This window comes from Vulpes vulpes, chromosome 9 (genome assembly GCF_048418805.1).
Source record: "Vulpes vulpes isolate BD-2025 chromosome 9, VulVul3, whole genome shotgun sequence".
NCBI lineage: Eukaryota > Metazoa > Chordata > Mammalia > Carnivora > Canidae > Vulpes > Vulpes vulpes.
In genome coordinates, this window is record NC_132788.1 from 98,847,746 (window position 1) to 98,872,425 (window position 24,680).

Here is a 24,680-nt window from a genome sequence, read left to right on the forward strand (position 1 = left end):
GAACAAAAGGCAGGCCCCCAACCGCTGAGCCACCCAGGCGTCCCAAGTGTTTCCATTATTGCTTGGTTCCAAATAGGTTCTAACTTTGGGGGCTGTGTCTTATCCAGAAGTGGACACGTTTTAAATTTTCAGAGTGGTATTTTAAATTGTTATTTTTAAATATGTTTTGTAAATTGTGTCAGACATGCATTGCAGCTGGTGAACCTATTTGTTATCTGTTGTCTGGTTCTTACTTTGGAGGCTTTTTGTGTGGCCAATTTTTTTTTGTAAATGCTGGCGTCTTCTTGAAAAGAAGATCCAAGGCCCCATCAATTCTGTACAGGGCTCTCTATGCCTGCTTTAGGTCAAACCTATTGATGGTGAACCATATTCCTACATACTTCTTGTTTGTCTGCTTGCTCACTTATCAATGGCTGAGAGAGAAGGATTCACATTTCCCCCTTAGATTTGTGGCTTTGTCCCTGGAGTCCTGGAAAGCTTCGTTTCACAGGAGTTGGTGTTTTCTCCTCTTGCCTGTCTTGTCCTCACCACCCCCACCCCTTCTTTCTCACCCTCTTCTCCTGCTGCCTCTCTTACTACCTTCTCAAGCCCAGGTCTCAGCCAGCTTGCTGGGGAAGGGGAAGTGTTTTAAAGACCTTGTCTCCCCACTCTCTCTGGATTTAGGGGCTGGCAGGCCTTGGCTGTACTCCCTCCTGCCCATTGCTCCCAAAAGGGGCACAGAACTGAGGGGCGGGGGCTAGGGTCAGTGTGGTCAGTATCAGGTATCTCTGGAGATCTTGGGGGTGGATCCCACACTCCTCAGCACTTATTCTGAGCCAGCAGTGGCCCAGAAGATCCCCTGCCCTGGCAGACCTTGTCCACAAAAGCCCTCTCCATATTTCATACCCTCTCTATCTAGATTGAGATCCTAGGTACTTTGTTCTCCAAGGTTCTTCCTGCGTGGGCTGCATACTTAGCGGGAGTGTAGCAGGCCCACCAGGATCTTAGTTTCCAAACTTCCAAACTCCAAATCATGGCACAGGCAGACCATGAATACTTTGGATGCATACGGAGGCATTTCTAGAATGTGGTTGGATGAGGGAGGTGAAACACTGGCCTCAGGGCCTCCATCCACCAGACACTACCTCTGGGGCCCTGACCGTCTCGTGTGCAGGAACCCCAAGAACTTGGCCTGGAGTGGGTATGAAAGTAATTTTCTGAAATCCCAAACTATGAAGGCAATTGTAAATCCCGGTGTAGAAAGGCATAAGGCACGCCTTCAAAAGGAAGTGTCTGTGCCTTTTTATAATTGGATGACACATCCATGCATCTGTATTCTGAGGACAAGATAATTTTTTTAACCATATGCAATGGTTAAAATTTTTTCAAGCAGTGTGAAAGTTTACATAATTAAATGTAAGTCTCTCTCCTACCTCTAGACTTTCCATTCCCTTGTTTAGAGGCAACCACGGTCAATAATTTCTTAGACATCCTTCTAGAAATTTTCTGTACATATACAAGGATTTTCTTAAGATTTATTTATTTTAGAGAGAGAGTACGCATACACAAGCAGGAGGAGCAGAGAGAGGGAGAGAGAATCCCAAGCAGACTCACTGCTGAGCACAGAGCCTGACCTAGGGCTCGATCTCAGGACCTGAGCTGAAACCAAGAGTTGGACATTTAACTGACTGTGCCACCCAGGCGCCCCACACAAGGATATTTTAAAATAATAATAAATTTAAGTAATAATAATAATAAATAAAATAATTTTTAAAAGCAATGAGAGAACACTGTAGTATGTTCTGGGCTTTCCTTTTTAAAGTCTACAATTAAAATAAATAAATAAATAAAGTCTACAATAAGTCTTGGAGAGACCAATCCATCTCCATATACCGGCACTGAGCTCACTCCGTTAGACTGATGTGTAGCATCCCACTGCATGAATGTACTACCATTTGATTAACCCTACCACACTCTTGATGGATATTTTTGGCTATTTGCTGCCACAAACCAGTCCATTTGTCTGTCCTGGCACATGTATCCATGGGTCTTTCCAGGGTTCATTCCTCAGAGAGGTCTTGCAGGTTAAAAGGATGCGAGCAGTTTTTAAAAAAGATCTTATTTATTTATTCATGAGAGACACACAGAGAGAGGCAGAGACTTAGGCAGAGAGAGAGGCAGGCTCCATGCAGGGAGCCTGACGTGGGACTTGATCCCAGGACTCCAGGACCATGCCCTGGGCCAAAGGCAGGCACTAAACCGCTGAGCCCTGGATATGAGCATTTTTAATTTTGTGAAGTTTTGCAACTTTCAAGTAGGGCTTGTTTGCTGCTATTATTATTATTATTATTATTATTATTATTATTTTGAAGAACAAGATAGTCCCTGAGGAAGGTGGGCTGTGAGGCTTCTGAGGATGAACCCAGAATGAAAGTTCTTTGGGAAGCAGAGAGGGGTTGGGGGTGGTGATGGTGCATAGCTCAATGTCATGATGCAGAAAAATGTGGCAAGCCCAGCAAGGGAAATTAGCAAAGGGGAGGACATGGAGGGGTCCCTGCGACCCTACTTACCTTCTAAACTCAGGATGTGAAGTGCCACTGTCGATTGAAGGCAAGTCTGTCAAACCTTTGGTGCCTCACTTCTATGAGTCAAGTAGAAGGTTAACCCTGCCGGGTAAAATAATTAGCACGTTCCGTCCTAATTGGGTAGAATGTTAACTGGCAGCCAAGAGAATTAACCCGCTACATCCTAACTGAATAGAATGTTAGCCTTTACAGGTAAGACTTAATGTGTTATGTTCTACTTGGGTAGATGTTTACCTGCCAGGTAACAGAATTAAGATATGCCCATGACATTTTATCATTTCTTTTTAAATTTTTCATAGAGCAGAGAAGAGGAAAAGGACCTTCTTCCCCGAAACATGGATTTGGCGTTGTCTCAACATCAGGTACAGTGAACTTTTATTTTTTTCAATTTTTTTTACAATAAGATGACTTTTCTTCGCTGTTTGCGGGCTGACTCAGAGACACTCAGGCAAGTCCAGATTATTCCCAGTGGGTTTGCTTTCAGATCTGACATCAACATCTGAGTAAGACTTTGGGCGTCCTTTTCTAACACATAAAACCCAAAGCCATGAAGTCAGCCCCAAATCCCACTGCAGCCCTGGACATCTGCTCAGGAAATACAAAATGCAGGGTCTTCGTGCCTCTTATGACTCCCACTTGGGGTAACTCTATCTGCTCTGTTTGCAGAACGAGCTCATTAAAACGATTACAGTTCCTTGGAACATGAACTTGCCCCGCCCCCCACGCCTCCCTCACTCCTCAGGGGACTCGGGCTCCTGCCCACAAAACAGGATGCTTTTCTCAGCATATTTCCTTTCCCTATTTTCCCCCCTTTCAGTTCTTTTTGAAGAAGTCCTGCTGTGCCAAATTCCTGCCAGATGCTGTTGGCTTTTTTCCTTTCAATGCTCAGTGTCAGAACACCAGTGGTACTAGTAGAAGGTGATGGTGGCCTGCCCTGGGAAACTAGTTAGGCATGAAAGGTCAGATGCCCCAGGGCCATGGGTGGGTTTACTGCTGAGCTGCCCCCCCCCTTTCTAGACAGGAGATGCCATGGCATGTGGTCATCACAGAAGGGAGCTCACAGCTGGGGGCTGCTCAGGCTGCTTTCACAAGAAATGGGAAAGACTTAACTCCTCGTCAGAACAGATCCAGATGATTGCATTTCATTCTAGGGATCTAAATCTAAAATGGGCTATCTGTCTGCCCTTTGGGTGTACAGGAGTCCTTTTGGGTGTATACCCAGAAGTGGAATTGCTGGCTCATACGGTAATTCTATGTTTAATTGTCAGAGGAACTGCCATACTGTTTTCTGGAGTGGCTGTAGCATTTTACATTCCCACTAACAGTACACAAGGGTTCTTCTTTGGACCCTTCTATATTTGATGGAATTTGGGGTACCTGGGTAATACAGTCAGTTAAGTTTCAACAATTGGTTTCAGCTCAGGTCATGATCTCAGGGCCATGAGATCAGGCTCTGCCTCAGGCTCCATGCTCAGCACAGAGTCTGCTTGGGATTCTCTCTCTCTCTCTCTCTCTCTCTCTCTCCACTCCCCCTTAAATAAGTAAGTATATCTTCTAAAACTTTTAAGAAAAATGTTTCAGTAGAATTCACCAGTGAAGCCATCAGGTCCAGGATTTTTCCTTGTAAAGAGATTTTTGGCTTGGTGGTTGAGCATCTGCCTTCAGCCTAGGGTGTGATCCTGGAGTCCGGGATGGAGTCCCACATGGACTCCCTGCATGGAGCTCCCTGCATGGAGTTTGCTTCTCCCTCTGCCTGTGTTTCTGCCTCTCTCTGTCCCTCATAAATAAATAAAATCTTTAAAAAAAAAGAAATATAATGAGTCACATCTGTAATTTCCTATTTCCTAGTGCCAGGTTATAAAGGGCAGAAAGAAAGAAATGGAGTTCATTTGAATCATATATTTTATTTAACCCAACAGATATCCCCAAGTATTATTCTTTCAACAGGCAATCAATCAAAAAATCATTGATGATACGTTTTATGTTTGTTTGTTTTGTACTGTGTGAGTTTCCCATAGCTGCTGTCACAAAGTACCATAGACTGGGTGACTTAAAACAACAGATATTTATTCTCTCATGGTTTTGGAGGCTAGACATCCAAGATCAAGATATGGGCAGGGTCGCGCTCCCCCTGGAAGCTCTGGGGGAGAATCCTTTGGGACCTCTTCCATCCTCTGGGGGCTCTGACGCTCCTCATCCCTCCCATCTCCACCTCTATCTTTACATGGTTTCCTCCTCTGTGTCTGAGTTTCCTTCTTAGAAGGATGCCCCATCTTTAGATTGGGGCCCACCCTATTCCAGCATGATGTTGTCTTAACTAATTTGATCTGCAAAGACCCTGTTTCCAAATAAGGTCACATTTGCAGGGACTGGGGGTTTAGGCTTGGATGTACCTTTCTGGGAGACACAAGCATGTCCCACATGACAGGTCCCCTCAATTCAGTTCCCCACCACCCCCAAACTGGGCGGGGCAGGCACTGCCAACGTCATTACAGCTGAATCCTCGTGGCGGGTGATCCTGTGTTCATGGTTGTCCCGAGAGCCATGTGCATTTCTGATGACATGAGTTCGGGCCGAGGGGCGGCTTTCTCCTGTCACACGCTGGGTGGTGCCTCAATGCTGCATTCCCAGCTGCAGGGGATGCCTCCCTGGGCCCCCAGGCCTTAGCACAGCCCCCCATCCCCACCTGGCCACCTGGGCACGGCCCCGGAGAAGGGCCCACGGTTGTCCCTCCTTCTGCAGTGACCCGTCCGGCGAGGAGATGCTCAGCGTGCAGGTCCCGGACTCCATCACCAGCTGGGTGGGTGAGGCCGTGGGTCTGTCCGAGGCTTGGGGCCTGGGTGTCGCCGTGCCTGCCCCGCTGAAGACCTTCAAGCCTTTCTTTGTTGACTTCACGCTGCCCCCCCACGTGGTCCGCGGGGAGCAGGCCAAGGTCCCGCTCAGCATCTACAACTACATGGGCACCTGTGCCGAGGTACTAAAGCCACCCTCCCCACCCCGCAGCCTTCCCAGTGCCTGGGGGTGGGGTGGGGGGTGGGGGTGGCACCTGTGAGGCAGGGATGAGGACAGCCTGAGCTGTCTCCTCAGAAGGGGACAGAGCAGCTCCGTGCCTGGGGAGAGGGGGCCATGGAAGGGGCAGCCTCTGTGTTAAGGGGGAGGCAGGGGCAGGAAGTCCTGGAGATCAGCAGGGCGGGGGCTCAGTGTCCCTGTGCACATGGGCACGCTCACCCTCCGTGGCCGCACTGTTCCCCTGGTTGGTGTTGCGGTTTGCACAGACGTCAGGGAGAGAGGCTGTGCTACCCGTGACTGCGGGGGAAATGGGTTGGCACGCACGAAGAACGGTGACCACAGAAGGGCCACCGACCTTGCTGATGCTGTGGAAGCTCCAGGAGCCATTCTCGGGGGACTTTTAGGCCCACCCTAGCCTCTTCTCAAAGAAAGTGGAAAAGGCAACTCCCTCGGTTTCTCGCAGCTTCCGTAACAAAGTAGTGAGAGCTGGGAGGCTTGAAACAATAGAAACTTGTTCTTTCACAGTTTTGGAGGCCAGAGTCTAAGGCTCCAGGGTGGTCAGGGTGGGTTCCTCCCAGAGGCTCTAAGGGAGCTCCCCCTCGTGCCTCCAAACTGCAGCCTGTCTTCACGTGGCCTTCCCTTACGTGTCTTCCCTCTGTCAATGTCTCTGTGTCTGTGGTTCCTCTTCTAAAGATCCCAGTCCTGCTGGAGTACAGCCCACCCCAATAACCTGATCGTGACTTAGCGACCTCTGCAGAGACCCCGTTTCCAAATAAGATCATGTTTACAGGTGACAGGGGTTTAGGACTTCATAATAGCTTTCTGGAAGCCACAACTGAACCCATAACAGCTACCCCAAGGGGGCAGACTTAGGGCCTACCTCGGAGGCTGGGGAGGATTTCAGACCCTGTGGATGAGTAAGGACAGCAGGCGAGGGGGGCCTGTGAGACCGGGTGTGTACATGATGGGAAATGGGGCTTCGGGGAGTCTGGGTCTGTGTAACAGTGCAGCTTGGAGAGGCTAGGACCCACTCACCACCTTTGTAATCCTTTGAGCACTGGCAAGGCCTGGAGGTCAGCTGGTGGGAGGAAGGAAGGGAGATGGGGAGGGTTCTCCACAGTTAGGGGTAGCCCTTGGGGTTGAGGTTGAAAGCCAAGGCTGTGGGTGGAGGAGTGAGTGGGGTGCAGGATCAGGGGTCCATCTGGGAGCAGGCCTGCCATCTGCAGGTCTCAGCCTCACCCCGACAAGCCACACTCTGGGGACATGGCTGACATCCCCCTGGCTCTGCCCAAGTACGTGGGGAGCCCCCAGGGCCATTGGCTCATTCCATACCAAGGGCAAAGGATGTGACCTGCAGCCTCAACCAGACACTGTGGAAACTAAGAGATTTCATCCCCAAATCCCAGATTTCCATTTTTTTCCTGAAAAAATGAGGACATTTGGCTAGAGAGAAATTGGATTTTGCAACTTGTGGGGTGCCCAAGGCTGCTGAGGGTTCAGGACATTCACACTTCGCTGCCCCCAGAAGACTGGACTTTCACTTGGCATTTCTATTTACGGCCTTATTTTGCCTCAGTTTCCCTATCTGTAGGGAAAAGCCTATCTGTAGGTTGAGCGTGAGAGCTCAACCTGGCCCCGGTCACCCCCACTGGATTCTCTGGGGCAGGAGGGAAAGAGTAGGTGTGGGGGCCCCTCCTGAGTGTCCACGGGGATGGCTGTGATCTGTGGTCACTTCTGGGCCTGACCTGGAGCCGGGGACAGCAAGCATTCTGAGCCGGGCTGAAGGTGACCTTGAGCTTTACCTGAGATGCTTTACTCCTTTTTTGCCCTTTGCAAATGCTATGCGTCCCCTGAATGATTACATCTGCCCAGAAGCATGTTGCACGCGATGGCATGTGACGGCCTGAAGGTTAGTAAAGGGCCTCTTGCGCTGCTGTCTGGCTGGCACAGGATGAGCTCGACGCTGGTGTTTACATTTGACTTTCTTGCTGGTGTTTCTTTGACTTTATAGAAGAGCCACATATTCGTGTACTGTCACCTGGGAGCTTCTTAAAGGTCCCTTCAGCCTTTAATTAATGGAAAATTTCAACGGGAAAAAAAATGCAGTCAGTACAGATTCCAAAATAGGAATGAAATATCAAGAGGTCACCAGAAAGGAGCCCCTAGATGTAAAACGCTGGTGATTCGCATTCATTGTCACTCAGAACCAATTGCCCAAGTGCTCAGTGTGTGCTGGGCCTTGTGTAGACCTCAGAGGACCCCAGGGCCCAGGGCATGGGGTCAACCTGTGCGTGACCTCGGGAGCGCTGACACCGCTAACCTCCGTGGCCAGTGCTGGCCTCGGGATTTTGCCTGCATCGATACCAAGCACCTGCGTGGGCCGGGGAGGAAGGGCTGTGAATGGGATCGTTCCCAGATAGATAGGAAGCTCAGAGATGCATCGTTACATGTCTAAAGTCTCACGGGGAGTTTGGGGCAGAGCTATGCTAGAACTGGGTATTCACAGGGAGCCAGGCAAGCCCTGGGAAGGGGCAGCTCCCCTGACCATGAGAATCTCCAGGCAACGTTTGAGTCAGGCACCAGGGCCTGGAAGGGCATCCCAGGAAGAGGGAACAGCATACACAAGCAACAGAGGCAGGAGGCTTAGCCTGTCCCGGGAACTGCCCAACACACAGTCTGGCTGGGCTTTAGGGTCTGCTGGGGAAAGCAGAGGAGAGAAGGTCAGAGCCTCGAGCATTCGTTTGGGTGAGAGCTGCTGTGGTGGAAACCAAGGCAGGGGCCAAGAGGGACATGTGGAGTAGGTTCAGAGCACGCAGCCCTAGAGCCTGGTGCCTGTATGGTCCATTCTCTGTCATTTTTTTTTTTTAATTTTTATTTATTTATGATAGTCACAGAGAGAGAGAGAGAGGCAGAGACACAGGCGGAGGAAGAAGCAGGCTTCATGCACCGGGAGCCCGATGTGGGACTCGATCCCGGGTCTCCAGGATCGCGCCCTGGGCCAAAGGCAGGCGCCAAACCGCTGCGCCACCCAGGGATCCCTCTCTGTCATTTTTTAAATATAAAGTATAGCCAGGAGGAATAGGACCCCAGTCTTAAAAATCTGGAATAAGTGCAGGCTGATCCCTGATCTATAGGATGGTTCCCCCCACACACACACAAGGGGAGGGTCCTCGAAGAATTGGCAGGCAGGACCCTCAGGTGACCATTTTAGCTCCAACACTGGTGGCTGGTTTGTTGTGCATCCCCAAGGCACCAGGGAATCAGACCCATCTACACCCCCCAACATGGACAGCCGGTCCTTCTACCCAGGACCTTGGCTCTTGAGTTTTTTCTTTCTTCTTTGGGAGAACGCTGACTCAGAAGGATGTGGGGGCTCCTGACGCATCCTGCACCAGCTGTTCACCCTCTGGTCCAGCTGGGCTTGTCCTTTGGTAGGATTCAGACGCTCCATCCCACTTGCTGCTAGATTTTTCTCATCTCCTTTCCTCCCCATCACACATGCACGCGTGTGGGACTTATGCATGCTGATCCCCTGCGGCCTGGGGTCACTCGCGTTCTCTTTGGCTTCATTACTTTAGCTCCTCGTAGGCACCTGCACCCACTAGGTGCTTCATATATGCTGATTGGACAAATGGATGTGGACCAAACAGCCTGTTCTAGATTGGAAGGTATAACTGCACGTGCACGTAGAGACACACATGCACGTGCATGGACTCAAACATTGTGCATGATTATATGCATGCACATGTGTGTGCAAATGCCACACTTAGACACACACATAGGTATGCCCACAGAAATGCGTGCATGCATGGCACACGCGCACACACACAGAACTGTGTTGTGACACCACGGACCTCAGAAGAAGTGCTTTGCGGGGCCTGGAAAGGTGGAGCAGTCCCTCCCATCTGGTGCCCTGGGTGGACGTGGCAGGAGAAGCTGCCCTTGAGTCAGCCTTGGTCCTGAGGGGAAGCTGGCTCTGTGGGGTGTCGGGGGGCTGAAGTGAAGAGGGGCCTCCCAGCAAAACAATGGTGAATAGTTGGTTCTGATTGGAAATGGAAAGGGGGCCTTCCGAGACGAGCATGGCTTTTGGAGAGGGCTGATGCTGTGGGTGGTGTGATGTGCTGGGAGGGCGCACACATCCCGGGCACCACGAGCAGCATCCCACCCTCTGCAGGTGTATGTGAAGATCTCTGTTCCCAAGGGCATCCGGTTTGTTGGGCACCCAGGCAAACGCCATCTGACCAAGAAGATGTGCGTGGCCTCTGGGGAGACGGAGCCTGCCTGGGTGGTTCTCTCCTTCAGTGACCTGGGCATCAGCAATGTCACAGGTGAGGCCCCTGCTGCCTCAGGCATCCTCCCATCCTCTGGGCCACCGCCAGGTCCGCGTGCTGAAGCCAGGCACAGGTGCGGGGTGGGCAAGACAGTAGATGAGGTCAGGAGGGCAGCTGGGGAGGCAGGACATCAGGAGGTAGGGCAGGGTGGTCCCTGGGGGCGAGGCCCGAAGCTTCACCTCGAGGATGCTGAGCTTAGGGGCCACACCAGCAGCATAGCACACATATGCGTGCACCCATGCTTGCACAACACGTGTGGCACACCTGCACACACACCACGTGGGATGAGGGGGAGGGACGGTCCGGCTCCCTGCTGGGTGGGAGCCGGTTCTGACAGCAAGCACCTGAGCTCTCAAATCTCCGCAGCCAAAGCCCTAGCTTACGGAGAAACAAGCTGCTGCAGGGATGGGCAGTCCATCAAACACGCGGAGGAGAGCTTCGCTGACCGGAGGGTCCCCACCGGGAGGGATCACATCAGGCGCAGTGTGATGGTTGAGGTAAGCCCGTGTCCTCACCAAGGACACTTGGCCAGGGCCCGATTCCATCAACCCTGGACTTGGGCGGGGAGTAGCGGGGGGAGTGCTGGCTGGAGTATGTGGTCTCTGCCCAGGGCTGGGGCAGCTCCCATGGGTCCTGCTCTCAGTCCTGGGGCAGGTGAAGGGTCTCTGCATTTCCTCACTAGGGGACTGCAGCATCCAGCCCCCTGTGGTACAGAGTGACATGTGGTAAAGCAGCCTGGGACTGACAAGGGCTGCAGGGAAGTGTCCTCTGCCCCCCACGCTGACCATCTTGGAGGGTGGTGCGCCTCCACCTCTGACTTCCTATTTGTCACAGGCAGTTGTAGGGATTGGGACCTGGTATTTGGAGGCTTGTCATTAGGATGCCCAGGCAGAGAGGACACAGCACCTAGACCACAGGGGCCCAGGTGTTGGCGTCTTATTGACACCCCAGCTCCCTGCCCCCCGGCTGGGAATCTAGGATCTGCCACTTAGTGTCTCAGATAGTCCAATGCCGCTCCATACACACTCGCCTCCATAGTGTGGGAGGGCCGGAGAGAATGTACACGATGCCTTGCAGTCCTGGGCACACAGTGGCAGTGATGCCCTATCTTTATGGGCGCTGCTCGGACACCTCGGGGCCCAGAGCCCTGCTGAGAAACTCATGCTGCCCCAGTGGCGCTGATGAAACTCCTCACAGCATCCCGAGTGTGCGCCCCTCCCCAGTGGCCCAGCTGCAAACAGCTGCCCTCCGTCCTGGCTGTGGTCCTGGCAGTGCTGAGCACGAATGATTTCCATCAGCGCCCGGAGTCACGCACGCACTGGGCAGTACTCCCAGGGGTGGACGAGTCATTGGCACAGCGTTGTTGATGTGACGTGATGGATTCCTCTGGGACAGGCGTGTCATCTGATGAGGAATGAAGTCTCCGTGAGCTGGCAGGATGGGATGGCCTCAACGGGAAACCCAGAGACCCCTGGCAGCCTCTTGTTCAGCCCGAGCACGCTCCCTGGCCCACTGCCCACCCTCCTGTAGCCAGAGGAGACGGCACGCCGTGCGGAGCGTCCAGGCTGACTGGCAGGCCTAGAGCTCTTGCCGCCTCCATCTGCGGAAGGAATTTCTCAATGCACAGAGAAGGATTCTTTTTTTTTTTTTTAACATGTTTTTTACAAGATTTTATTTATTTATTCATGAGAGAGAGAGAGAAAGAGGCAGAGGCAGAGACACAGGCAGAGGGAGAAGCAGGCTCCATGCAGGGAGCCTGATGTAGGACTTGATCCCGGGACTCCAGGGTCGCACCCTGGGCCAAAGGCAGGCGGTTAACTGCTGAGCCACCCAGGGATCCCCTAAAGATTTTATTTATCTATTCATGAGAGACACACAGAGAGAGGCAGAGACACAGGCAGAGGGGGAAGCAGGCTCCCTGCAGGGAGCCTGATGTGGGACTCGATCCCAGGACCCCTGGGATCACGCCCTGGGCCAAAGGCAGACACTCAAGTGCTGAGTCACCCAGGTGTCCCACACAGAGAGGAATTCTCAGGGGCCGCTGTGCCTGGGCTGTTCCTCCCATTCCCACTGCCCAGCACTCAGCAGTCTGCTCTGCCTGCAGCATCTGCCAGCACAGCTTTGTGCAAGCTGTCCTGGGGGCAGGAGGTGACATTTAGACAGCAGAGGACCCAAGATGTCAATGGAAAAAAACCTGAAGGGTGAATTGGAAAAAGGGATTTCTCAGACAGGAGGTGGCAGATGTGTGTCTTGATAAAGCGGCAGCACCCTTTTCTTCCTCCACCGCACCAGGGAGCTCTGGGTGCATGGTTTGTTTGCTGGATCGGTTATTTGGTGGACATTGCATGCCATCTGCTGGGGAGGAGACTGCAGATGACAGTAACACATTCCCAAGAGGCTTACAGGAAGCAGGTGACAGTTATTTCCCATTGTGTGTGCTCTACGGGATGGAGGGGGAGCCAGTGTCACCCTGCCTGGCTCCCCGGCTACCTCCTACACCAGGAGGACAGAGGTGGGGACCATGGCAAGCATGACAAGGCTAGGAGCAGTTGGTGAGTGGGTTTGACCAGAGTCTGGAGAAGGGGAATGAACCTCAGTTTCCCCACCTTGGCCTGGGAAGTAGGCAGCCTGGTCCTTTTCCGTGTCCCTGTGATGTCGGCATTGCCCTGCAGGGTCTAGACCCAGAGCCACTGCCATGGAAAGGTGGCCACTGCCCTGTGCTGACCACCCCTGCGACACTCAGTTCTCCCCATCTCTCTGTTGCAGCCGGAAGGAGCCCCCCGTGCGTACACCTACAGTGTTTTCTTCTGTCCCAGTGGTGAGTCCCTGCACCTGCCCTGCTGAGGACGTGGTCCCTTACTCCCTCTCTGTTGTAGCTCTCCCACTGCAAAGCAGATGCCTGCCCTTCCTGGGCTCAGAAGACGCAGCAGCAGAGAATTGAGATGTCCAGGCTGGTGACAACTGTGAGCCAGAATGTGGGCCGGGGGTCTGCCCTGCAGCCCACAAATGTAGACTGGAGGCACCAATGAGAAGAGTCTGTGGGTGGGAATAGGGCTGTCCTTGGGGCCCTGGGGTGAGAAGGCCAGGATCCAGGGAAGGGAGGTCTTAGAGTCACATCAGGGAAAGCAAGACTGACCCAGAATCCTGGGCCTATAGAGAAAATAGGAAATTAAAGCAAATTCCAAAAGGTGTGGGATTTGGGATCTGCCCCAGTCCCCTGAAATTGACATTATATTTGTACATGATCCGTGAAAGGGAAATGAGAACAGAGTGCCCAGTGGACAGAATGGCCGGAGAAGCACCCTTCCATACCTCTGCCTTGGCGGGGTCAGGGAAATGCTAGGTGGAACATGACCCTGGGCTGCTGGTGGGAGGGTCCACCCTCTCCCTGTCTAGGCCGTGCCAGAGGAGCCATCTAGCTTGGAGCTCAGGCCTAGCCTGGCACTGGGCAGTCTTCCAGCAGGCTTTGGCAGGTGGCAGAGCGAAGGAGTCTCTGGGGGTTGCCACTGCCAAGGCATTCAGCACAACTTGTCCCATGACCCACATGGACCACTCTAGACACAGGTTTCCTCTTGACATGTTTCCCCCTTTTTTTTGTAATAAATAGCAATACGGTACATATATGCTCAAATGATTTTTGACAGAAGTGCAAAAGCAATTCAATGAAAGAAGGTGAGCCTTTTCCACAAACAGTGCTGGAGTAATTGGACATCTATTGGCAAAAGCATGAACTTTGACCTAGAGATCCCATTTTATACAAGAATTAACTCAAATGGATTGTGAACTTACATGTAAAACTATAAAACTTTTAGAAAAAAATTGGGAGAAAATCTTTGGGATCTAGGCTAGGTGAAGAGTTTTTAGATATGATATTAAAAAGCATGATCCATAAAAGGAAACTGATGAGTGGACCTCATCAAAATTAAAAACTACTTTGCAAGTGGCACCTGGGTGGCTCAGTTGGGTCTCTGACTCTTGATCTCAGCTCAGGTCGTGATCTCAGGGTCTTGAATTCAAGCCCAAATTGGGCTCCACAGGGCATGGAGCCTACTTAAAAGATAAAAAGCTGCTTTGCAAAAGATGCTGTTAAGAGGAAGAAATACAAGCTCCAGCCTGGGAGAAAATCTTTCCAAACCCAGATCTTACAGAGGACTAGCACCTAGAATATATAAAGAGCTCTCAAAATTCAACAATAAATAAAACAACCCAATTAGAAAGTGGGAGAAAGGAGGGACACCTGACACCTGGTTGGCTCAGTTGGTGGAGCATGCAACTCAATTTCAGGGTTGTGAGTTTGAGCCCCACGTTGGGTGTAGAGATAACTTAAAAAAAAAAAAAAGAAAGCAGGAAAAAGAAATAAACAGTTCACCAAAGGAGATACACATGGCAAATAAGTATATGAAAAGGTGTTCATCATTAACCATTAGCAAAGTGCACAATAAAGCACCATGAGTTATCAATGCACACTTACCAGGAAGACTAAAATTAAAGAAAAAAAAAAGTTACCACAATAAAAGATGACCAGGATGTGGAATAAAGGGATCACTCATACATTTGCTGGTGGGAATTATAAAATGGTATGGCCGCTGCTGGTAGTTTCTTAAAAAGCTACACATGCTCTAAGCTTAGCACCCAGAAATTGCACTACTAGGCATTTATCCCAGAGAAATGAAGATTTATATTCACACAAACGTTCATATCAGCTTTATTTGTAATGGCCCCAAACTGGAAACAGTCTAGGTGTCCTTCAGTGGATGAATGGTTATACAAATCATGGTATATTTGTACCTTGGGATGCTATTCACTGGTAAAAAGGAATAAACTATTGATATTTGCAGCAACTTGGATGAAGGGAATTGAGTGAAAAAAAAAACTTGATCCCAAAAGGGTCCATAAATGACTCCATTTAGGGTATTTTTGAAATGACAAAATTTTAGAAATGAAAATCATATTACTCATTGCTGGGATGGCAAAGAAGGGTGCGGATATGGTGATAAAAGGCAATAAAAGGGATCCTGTCCAAATAAAATTGGAGAAATATGAATAAGTTTAATGGTTTGTATCAATGTCAATATCCCAATTGTGATCCTGTAGTAGAATTTTGCGAGATACCACTGGGGGATATTGAGTCGAGAGGACACAGTTTGGGTGCCTGGGCAGCTCGGTTGGTTAAGCGTCTGCCTTCGCTCGGGTCATGATCCCAGGATCCTGGGATCCAGCCCCGCATCCAGCTCTCTACTCAGAGGGGAGCCTGCTTCTCCCTCTCCTTCTGCTACTCCCTTTGCATGTGCTCTCTGGTGCGTATCTCGCTCTCTCTGTTAAATAAATAAAATCTTAAAAAAAAAAGAGGACACAGATCTTTCCATATTATTTCTTAACAGTTGTCTGTGAATCTGCAATTATCTCAGTAAATTTTAAATTAAAATCACTTTTAAAAGTGATGCGTGTGTGGGGCACCTGCGTGGCTCAGTTGGTTAAGGGTCTGACTACAGATTTTGGTTCAGGTCATGATCTCAGGGTTGTGAGTTTGAGGCCACAAATTGTGTGTAGCCTGCTTAGGATTCACTCCCTCCCTTTGCCCCTCTCCCCCTAAAAAAAGTGGTACATGTGTACAAATACTGTAAGATTGCAGTCATATGAGGTACTTAGAGAAGTCAAAATCAGAGACAGAAAGTAGAATGGTGGGAGCCAGGGTCTGTGGGGAGAGGTTGGTGACTTGGTGTTTAATGGGGACAGAGTTAAAAAAAAACAAAACAAAAAATGGGGACAGAGTTTCAGTGTTGCAAGGTGAAAAGAGTCCTGGAGGCGGGCGGCAATGATGTTTGCACAATATGACTGTATTTGATACCACTGAACTGTACACTTAAAAATGGTTAAGAAGGCCAATTATACATTATGTGTATTTTACCACAATACAAAAATTGGGAAAACAAAAAGCAATACCTAACTATTACAGGGAACTTAGAAAGATAGAAATAGAAAGAAGGAAAAATACCTCCTCTGGTTTGCATCCATAGATGACCTCTTCTGACATTTTGTTTTATTTGGTTTCATAGGATTGATTGTTGTTTGTTTTTTATTTTTAATTTTAAATTTTTTTAATTTTTTTGATTGTTGTTTGTTTTAACATAGTTGTAACTCATGAACTATATAAAATTTGCATTCTGCTCTGCTCATTTCACACATCCTGAGCACTTTTCCTTGTTTTTGTAGTTTTTTTTTTTAATTAATTAATTTATTTATTTATGATAGTCACACAGAGGGAGAGAGAGAGGCAGAGACACAGGCAGAGGGAGAAGCAGGCTCCATGCACCGGGAGCCCGACGTGGGATTCGATCCCGGGTCTCCAGGATCGCGCCCTGGGCCAAAGGCAGGCGCCAAACCGCTGCGCCACCCAGGGATCCCCTGTTTTTGTAGTCTTTACAAACATTTCAAAACATCTTCAATATGTTCTATCAAATGTCTGCTCCATAATTTGACCATTATGGAATGTTTTGAAGTATTGTTGGACACATAGGTTGCTTCTATTTTTTACATCATAATTTACACTAGGCTGAATATATATTTATATTCAAGGTAAAGTCGGTAATATCTTTAACATGTTTATGGAGGTATAATTGATATACAAGAAATCATACGTATTTTAAGTGTACAGTTTGGTAAGTGTTGGCATATGTGTATATCCATGAAACCATCACAACTAGGATCATGAGAATCTCCATTAACCCCCAAAGTCATGCTCCCTTGTAATCATTCACCCAGTCTACCCTTGTCACTAGGGAACTACTGACCTGCCTTCTGTCGCTGTAGGTTACTTCGCACTTTCTAGACTTCTATATAAATGGAATCATATAAAATGTACTCTTTTTATCTGGTATCTGTCACTCAGCATAAGAATTTTGAGATGCATCCATGTTGTGTGTACCAATAATTCAATCATTTTAAGGCTGAGTGGGACTCCATTGAATGGGTGCATTGCACTTTTTTTATTCATTGACCTGTTGACGGATAATTTGAATTATTTCCAGTTTGGGGCTATTTCCAATAAAGCTGCTATGAATATTCATGAACAAGTCTTTGTATGGTGATATACTTTCCTTTCTCTTGAGTCACTACCTATGAGTGGAATGGCTAAATCATACACTAGGTATGCATTCAACCTTTTAAGAAATGGTCACACTATTTTCCAAAGTAATAGTACCATTTTGCATTCCCACCAGCAGGGGGGTGGGAATCATTTCCTTCCTCTCCTCACACCACATTTGGGGTTGTCAGTCTGATTAATTTTAGCCCTTCTAATAAGTGTCTGATGGTATCTCATTGTGTTTTTAATGTGCATTTCCGTCATTCAAGCATCTTTTCACGTGCCTGTTTACTACTGGCATATTTTTTGGGGGGTGAAGTGGCTGTTCAAATCTTTTAGCATTTATTTTAAGTTGAGTTTTGGAAGTTTTTATAAAAGTCTGAATACAAGTCTTTTACCAGATAAATGCTTCACAAAGACATTTCTCCCAGGGTGTGGCTTGTTATTTCTTTCTCTTAATAGTGTCTTTGTAAGAGCAGAAGTTTCTCATGTCAATGTGGTCCAGTCGATTAATCTTTCCTTTTATGGATTATACTTTTGTTATATCTAAGAAATCTTTCCCAAATCCTACGTTCTCTCCTCAAAGTTTGTGGTATTAGAAACTTAAAAGTAGCTATGATCCATTTCAAGTTGATATTTGGAGACCATGTAAAATGTGGATCGGAGTTTCCTTTTCTGCTTCTGGGTTATTTGTTCCAGCATCACTTCTTGAAATGATTTTCGCTATTGAATTGCCTTCACACCTTTGTTGCAAATCAGTTGTTCATAGACGTGTGGGTCCATTTCTGGACTCCCTACTCTGTTCTGTTGAGCACTTGATTAAGTCTCAACATCAGAGGTGTGAGTCCTTTAACTTGGTTCTTTATCAAAGTTGTTTTGGCTCTTCTAGATTCTTGATGTTTCTATATAAATTGTGGAATCAGCTTTGTAATTTCCCCCAAAGACCCTGCTGTGTCTTGATTGAGATTGCAATGAATTTATACATCAGTTTGGGAAATAATGAACGTATGTGTAGTATTGTCTTCTGATCCACGGGCACTGTCTATCTCGCCACTGATTTGAGTCTTAATTACTTTCAACAGCATCTTGCAGTCTCCAGTATACAGATCTTTCCACATCTTTTGTAGGATTTATTCCTGTGAGCATTTCATCTTTTGTGCCTGTTGGCAAAGCTTCATTAAGCCAACTCCGTTTGCTATTCCTCATGCAGCTGCATGAGGAACCACAGTGGGACTGGGCCCCCGTGGTCCTGATTCTAAGCTCCGGGCACAGGCAGGGAGAGGCAGGATGCCTCCAGGTACCCCCTCAACACCCTCTCTCCTTCCCTCCATCCAGAGAGAGTCCACATCTCCACACCCAACAAGTATGAGTTCCAGTATGTGCAGCGGCCACTGTGTCTCACCCGTTTTGATGTGGCTGTGCGAGCCCACAATGATGCTCGAGTGGCTTTGTCCGCCGGGCCCCAGGACACGGCGGGCATGATAGAGATTGTCCTAGGGGGCCACCAGAACACCAGGTCCTGGATCTCCACCAGCAAGATGGGCGACCCTGTGGCCAGCACACACACGGCCAAGATCCTCTCCTGGGATGAATTCAGAACATTCTGGATCAGCTGGCATGGCGGGTTCATCCAGGCATGGCTGGGCTGACTGGGGCTGGGCATGGGAACCTCATGCTCCATGGCATTTGCTGCTTCCTGCTCTGTGTCTGACTCTGACAGGGTCCGGGAGGAGGGAGGATAAACACAGGGCAGCACCTCAGGTTGCTCACAGTCTGCCTGGAGTCACTTAAAAAAAAAATTAAAAAGTGAGAGCTGTGTTGGAGGAAGCCCCCAGGGATCTGGGAGCTGAGGGATAGTGGGTAGTCATGGAGAAGGAAAGTACATATGAGCAGGTGAAATGGGGGCTGGGGTACTTCATGGGCCAGGCAAAGGGGGACATAGCCAAATTGGGTTTTTAAACATGAATAGGAGTTCACCAGGCAAACTGGGGGAGTGGAGGATGTTCCAGGCAGAGTGAATAGCATGTGCAAAGGCCCAGAGATTCCAGGGAGTCTGATGACTTTGGAATCTGTAGATGCAACACTTGTGTGTCTAGTGGATGTGGTCACCTTTTGTTTCTCTGTCTGTGACCCCCTAGCCAGCGTCACTGCTGCCTGAGTACCACTGTGTGCTTCCTTCCAGCATCCAGCAGCCTTGGCCTCTTTTTCCAGGTTGGCCATGGTCCAGAGCCTTCCAATGAGTCTGTCATCATGGCCTGGACCCTCCCCAGGCCACCAGAGGTCCGATTCATCGGCTTCTCCACTGGCTGGGGCTCCATGGGTGAGTTCCGCATCTGGAAGAAGGTGGAGGTGGACGAGAGCTACAGTGAGGCCTTCACCCTGGGAGTCCCGCACAGCGCCATCCCTGGGTCTGAGCGGGCAGTGGCCTCCGTCATAGGTGCGTCTACCTTGTACCCTGGCCAGGGGAGAAGGGGGGTGAAGACTCAGGCCAAAGGGCAGGGTGTCCACTCCAGGCTTGGTTTCACATTGGCCTCTACGGGGGATCTGTACCTCTGGGGCTTCCAACCCCATACCCACTCACCCAACAAGCAGCCTCTGGTGCTTTCTCCATGTTGAGGCAGACCCGGAGATGGCCCCAACCGTCTTTGAGGTGTTCTCAGTGTGCCCAAGAAGATGGGTCCAGACCCAGCCTGTCCAAGCCCTGTGTGAGGCAACCCCAAAGGGCAGGTGGTGAATTCCATGAAGGCAGTGAGCGTGGGGTGATGTGCCAGAAGGCTGAATATCTAGGTGAAGTCAGCCAGCTGCAGGGTGGGAGGTGGGGGTCCTGGTGAGAGGGACAGATACCTAGAGCATCTGCTGAGCAGGAGTAAGTGGCTGTGATTGGGGGTCTATAGGGTGTGGGTTGTCTCCTGTATCCTGCCCAGATACAGGAGTGGAAAGTGGGGACTGTGTGCTCGACATGGTGTTGGGTGTTGGAAGTGTAGAGAGAAGACAAGAGGCCAGGAGGGGCAGACAAACCTGAATGTGGGGGCTCAGCGCTCTCTGACATCAGAGGACAGAAGCCCTGGAGCCCAGACAGGTTGGTGGTTGGGGCCATATCAGAGGATGTGGAAGTTTATGATTTCTGAGGCAGAAGATCAAGTCAGAGATGACTGTACGGGCAAGTGGTCTGGGTAGTAGCACAAGGGAGCAAGCAGATGGGCCGGGATGGAGAGGGGGTAAAGGCCGGGACCTGTATGCCAGTACCTTTGGCACAGGGGGATGAAAGGTGAAGAAGAAGCTGAGAAGCTCAGAGGAGGGTGATGAGAAAGTAGGCAGGCCCTGCCATGGATGGCGACTGCAGGAGCAGTGGCAGCCTCAGTGGGGCAGGAGGAAAAGCCAGGGGAGGAAGGGAGGTGTGATCACAGAACAGCAGGAGTTCTGGAGGGCCTGTCAGCCAGGTGTGGTGCAAAGAGGCCAAGAAGAGGAAGACAAAGTGCCGAAGAGAGGAAAGCATGGGAGAAATTTAAAAAAGGAACTTAAAAATACATCAACAATGTCACAAAATGTACAGAAACTTAAAAAAAGGAATACCTGGGTGGCTCAGTGGTTGAGCATCTGCCTTTGGCTCGGTGTGATCCTGGGGTCCTGGGATCAAGTCCCGCATCAGGCTCCCCATGGGGAGCCTGCTTCTCCCTCTGCCTATGTCTCTGCCTCTCTCTCTGTCTCTCATGAACAAATAAGTAAAATCTTAAAAAACAAAACAAAAAAAAAACATTAAAAAAATCTAAACACTCATGATTGAAGAGAAAAATCACATTTCCTACTGGAAGTTTGAAAAAAAATTTAAAATGGAACCACAATGGCTGGATTGTCCTGTCACCATTTGTGGGATGCAACCAAAGTTGTACCTGGAAATGTATAGCTTTAAATGCACTTGATTTAAAAGCCACAAAGAGGGCAGCCCGGGTGGCTCAGCGGTTTAGCGCCACCTTCAGCCCAGGGCCTGATCCTGGAGACCCGGGATCGAGTCCCACGTTGGCCTCCCACGTTGGCCTCCCTGCATGGAGCCTGCTTCTCCTTCTCCCTCCCTCTCTCTCTCTCTCTCTCTCTCTCTCTCTCATAAATTAAAAAAAAAAATCTTTAAAAAAGCCACGAAGAACCTTGTTCAGTGACACCCTGGCTGGCTCAGCGGTTGAGCATCTGCCTTTGGCCCCAGGTGTGATCCCGGGGTCCTAGAGTTGAGTCCCACATCGGGCTGCCCACAGGGAGCCTGCTTCCCCTCTGCCTATGTCTCTGTCTCTCTGCCTCTCTCTCTGTGTCTCTCATGAATGAATAAATACATCTTAAAAAGAAAAAAGAAAAGAAATGAACATGCAGCTCATGAGGAGGTAGAGAAAGAACACTGAGTTGAGACTAAAGAACATAGAGGGAGGTGTGTAGGAGAGTTCCAGCAGGTGGCTGCCAAAGCCAGGGCACCCGTTGGGCTAAGTGGGCATGGGGCACAGTCTGGTCCCAAAGGGCAGCGCTGGCAGTCAGAGGGTGGGTGGCCAGTGTTAGGCCATAGGCCACCCTGGGGAAGCTATCCCTAGGACAGCCAGGGCACCAGTGGAGGCCAGCCCACAGCCCAGCTCTCTTTTCCTCCCACCAGGAGACGTCATGGGGCCTACCCTGAACCACCTCAGCAACCTCCTGCGGCTGCCCTTTGGCTGTGGAGAGCAAAACATGATCCACTTTGCGCCCAACATCTTTGTCCTGAAGTATCTTCAGAAAACCCGGCAGCTCAGCTCCGAGGTGGAGCAAGAGACCACGGACTACCTGGTACAAGGTACTGGAGTGGGGGGACACTGCCCAGGTGGAGGGCATGGAGAGGGAAGCAGCCCACATGCCTGGCATAGCAGATGAGGAGGGGGGTACCAAAGTGGGTGAAAGAGGCCACACGGGGTGGCCCCATCTGGTCACTGTCAGCAGGAGCCTGGTGTCTGCACCTGTTAGGACAAGGCACTGAATGCTGGGAATCAGCTATGGGGAGAGGAATGGTGTCTTTTAAAAGTGTAGATTCTCGGGGGGTGCCTCGGTGGCTCAGTCAGTTACACATCTGCCTTCGGCTCAAGTCATGATCTTGGGGTCCTGGGATCAAACCTTGAGGTGGGGTTCTTGCCCCCAGAATCCGCTTCTTCCTCTCCCTCTGCCCCTCCCCTGCTTGTGCTCTTTCATTCTCTGTCTCTCAAATAAATAAAATCTTTAAAAAATTTTAATGTAGTTTTTTAAACAAGAAGAGCAATGTAATAGCATTATAAAAAATATTTAGAAAAGCAAAATAACTCTCTATAGTCTCCCCGTCCGTGTTGGCTCCACATTTACACTCCCGCTTTCCAGCAGCACGGGTTAGCATCGTCGCCCTTGGTGTCTTGTAACGTAGCATTCTATAGAGTGTCCCAGCCACACGCTGTGTGATTTGTTCCCCCAGGGCTGTGCAGAGCCGTGGTCCTGTTGGCCCTCACTGCTTCGCGGTGGGACCAGGGGCAGCGTGTCCGATGATGGGAGCTGGAACAGCTTCACGTTAGGGCTTTGAGATACGTGCTGCCCTGAGTCATCTTGTCCGGGTACTTGGTGAATTTTTATGGGCTGGGTGTCCAGAAGTCAAATTGCTGGATCTCTGGATGTGCTCATTAATCATTTTCGAGTCTACGCTCTTTGTCCATGACATTTACGGAATACAATGTACTAAATAAACTCTCCTCTTGGATGTGCCAGGGGTATTTCCAGTCTTTTCCCCTAAATAACGCAGCATTGAATATCTTCAGAAATAAACAATACAGGGAAGCCTCAGTGGCACAGTGGTTTGATGCCACCTGCAGCCTGGGGTGTGATCCTAGAGACCTGGGATCGAGTCCCACGTCGGGCTCCCTGTGTGGAGCCTGCTTCTCCCTCTCCCTGTGTCTCTGCCTCTCTCTCTCTCTGTCTATGAATAAATAAAATCTTAAAAAAAAAGAGAAATAAACAGTACAGCACTGAACATCTTCAGAAATAAATAAGACAGCACTGAACAGCCTCAGAGATCATGCACCGCTAAATATCTTCTATCACCAGGAATCAGATCCTTAGGATAGGGTACAACCCCATGTGTAGAGAGAATACAGCCCTACCTATAGAGGTAGGACCTGAGTAGCCTGACCTGCCCCCTCTGCATGTCTTGGCCCCACAGGAGGGGCACGGGGGAGGCTGGAGCCTCACCTCTGTCGTAGGCACCTGCTGTGTGTCCTTAGGTAGGGCCTCAGGAAATGCCTCAGTTTCCTATCTGTGTAGCAAGGGAGTTAAGTCAGCTGATGCCAAGGTCCTGAGGTCTTCTGATGTGTGCTTCTGGCCTTGGGCTGGAGCTGGGGTGAAAGGGAGGAAGGGGAAGGCTTGACCCAGCTGTGAAGCTGGCATTCACCGCGGGCAGGTACGTGCACCTCCCAGCAACCCCCAGATTATAATGGTCCTCATTTCCCACATGAGCAAAGTGAGACTCCGGAAGCAGCCAGCCTGAGACTATGCAGGGGTGAGTGGTGGGGGATTCCGAGATCCCAGGCTCCCCTGGATTGGATTGGTCAGCCAGGGCACCAGGTCCCAGCCAGAGTGAGAGAAGAACCCACAGGCGCAACCTTGGAAATTTCTGCCTTCAAAAGGGCTCGCATGTGCCCAGCTGAGGTAATGTCAGATCCTTCTCAGATGGGGGAAACTGAGGCAGGTGAGCACCTTGATTCCTGAGGCCAGCCTGGGGTTCCTGCCTCCTGGCCTGTCAAGGTTCCCACAGTGCCTGTGTTTCTGTACAAGACCTCCAGAAGCAGGCCTGATGATCCAGAGCCATTCCTTCTCAGGAAAAAGGAAAGCGCCAGAGCTCATGGTGAACATGAGACTTTCGGATGGAAAGGGAAAGTCAGGGCTTGCTGGGGGCCGAAAATCTGGCCTGATAAAGGCTGACCAGAGACTGCCGGGAATCCTGAGCCTATTGGGTCTGTGGCCAGGGACTCTCAGGTCACTGAACACATTGCGGGGGTCGGGCCTTGAATGCCACCCCAAGGCTGATGACCCCTAGTGCTAAATGGCGGCCGGGAGCTCCCCTGAACAGCCAGACCCTATGACCTTCAGCTAGTAGGCATTTCAGACTCTACAAGCTTCAAATCAAGCCCCCTGCCCCGGTTTTCTGCCAAATTTGCTGGTGTTCGCTTCCTGGGGCCGCTGTCACAGGTGCAGGCATGGCTCCTTAGAGTGCGCTTTGCAGACAGGACGTTTTTTCCAAATTGAAGATCTGTGGCAGCCCTGCATTAAGCAAGCCTATCAGCTCCATTTCCCCAACAGCATTTGCTCACCTCATGTTTCTGTGTCACGTTTTGGTAACTTCTGCAAAATTTCAAACTCTTAAATGATTATTATGTTCAAATTGCTGCGATCTCATGCTACAACTTGAACGAATGAGGGGTTGCATCTTATGGAGGAGCAAAGGACATGGTTTCTTTTTTTTTTTTTTTTAAGATTTTATTTATTCATGAGAGACACAGAGAGAGAGGCAGAGACACAGGCAGAGGGAGAAGCAGGCTCCATGCAGGGAGCCTGATGTGGGACTCAATCCCTGGACTCCAGGATCACACCCTGGGCCGAAGGCAGGCGCCAAACCACTGGCCACCCAGGGATCCCAAGGACATGGTTTCTTGATCTGGAATCTACCCT

The 24,680-nt window shown here is 49.9% G+C and overlaps 1 protein-coding gene across 10 annotated transcripts in view; it reads left to right on the top strand.

Moving 5' to 3' along the window:
* Positions 1-24,680, top strand: part of CPAMD8 (C3 and PZP like alpha-2-macroglobulin domain containing 8) — a 77,391-nt gene that overhangs the window by 31,727 nt on the left and 20,984 nt on the right. For 8 of the 10 annotated variants that reach the window (XR_003233635.2, XM_025989696.2, XM_025989697.2 and 5 more), the window contains 8 exons: positions 2,864-2,926; positions 5,307-5,538; positions 9,748-9,901; positions 10,271-10,401; positions 12,671-12,722; positions 18,324-18,622; positions 19,200-19,425; positions 21,619-21,795. Coding sequence is in view for 9 of the 10 variants with exons in the window: in XM_025989696.2 (XP_025845481.2) it covers positions 2,864-2,926; positions 5,307-5,538; positions 9,748-9,901; positions 10,271-10,401; positions 12,671-12,722; positions 18,324-18,622; positions 19,200-19,425; positions 21,619-21,795 (1,334 nt within the window). In the remaining variant the exon portion in view is untranslated. The remainder of the gene's footprint in view (positions 1-2,863; positions 2,927-5,306; positions 5,539-9,747; positions 9,902-10,270; positions 10,402-12,670; positions 12,723-18,323; positions 18,623-19,199; positions 19,426-21,618; positions 21,796-24,680) is intronic. The other 2 variants (XM_025989700.2, XM_072721287.1) reach the window with 1 other exon arrangement.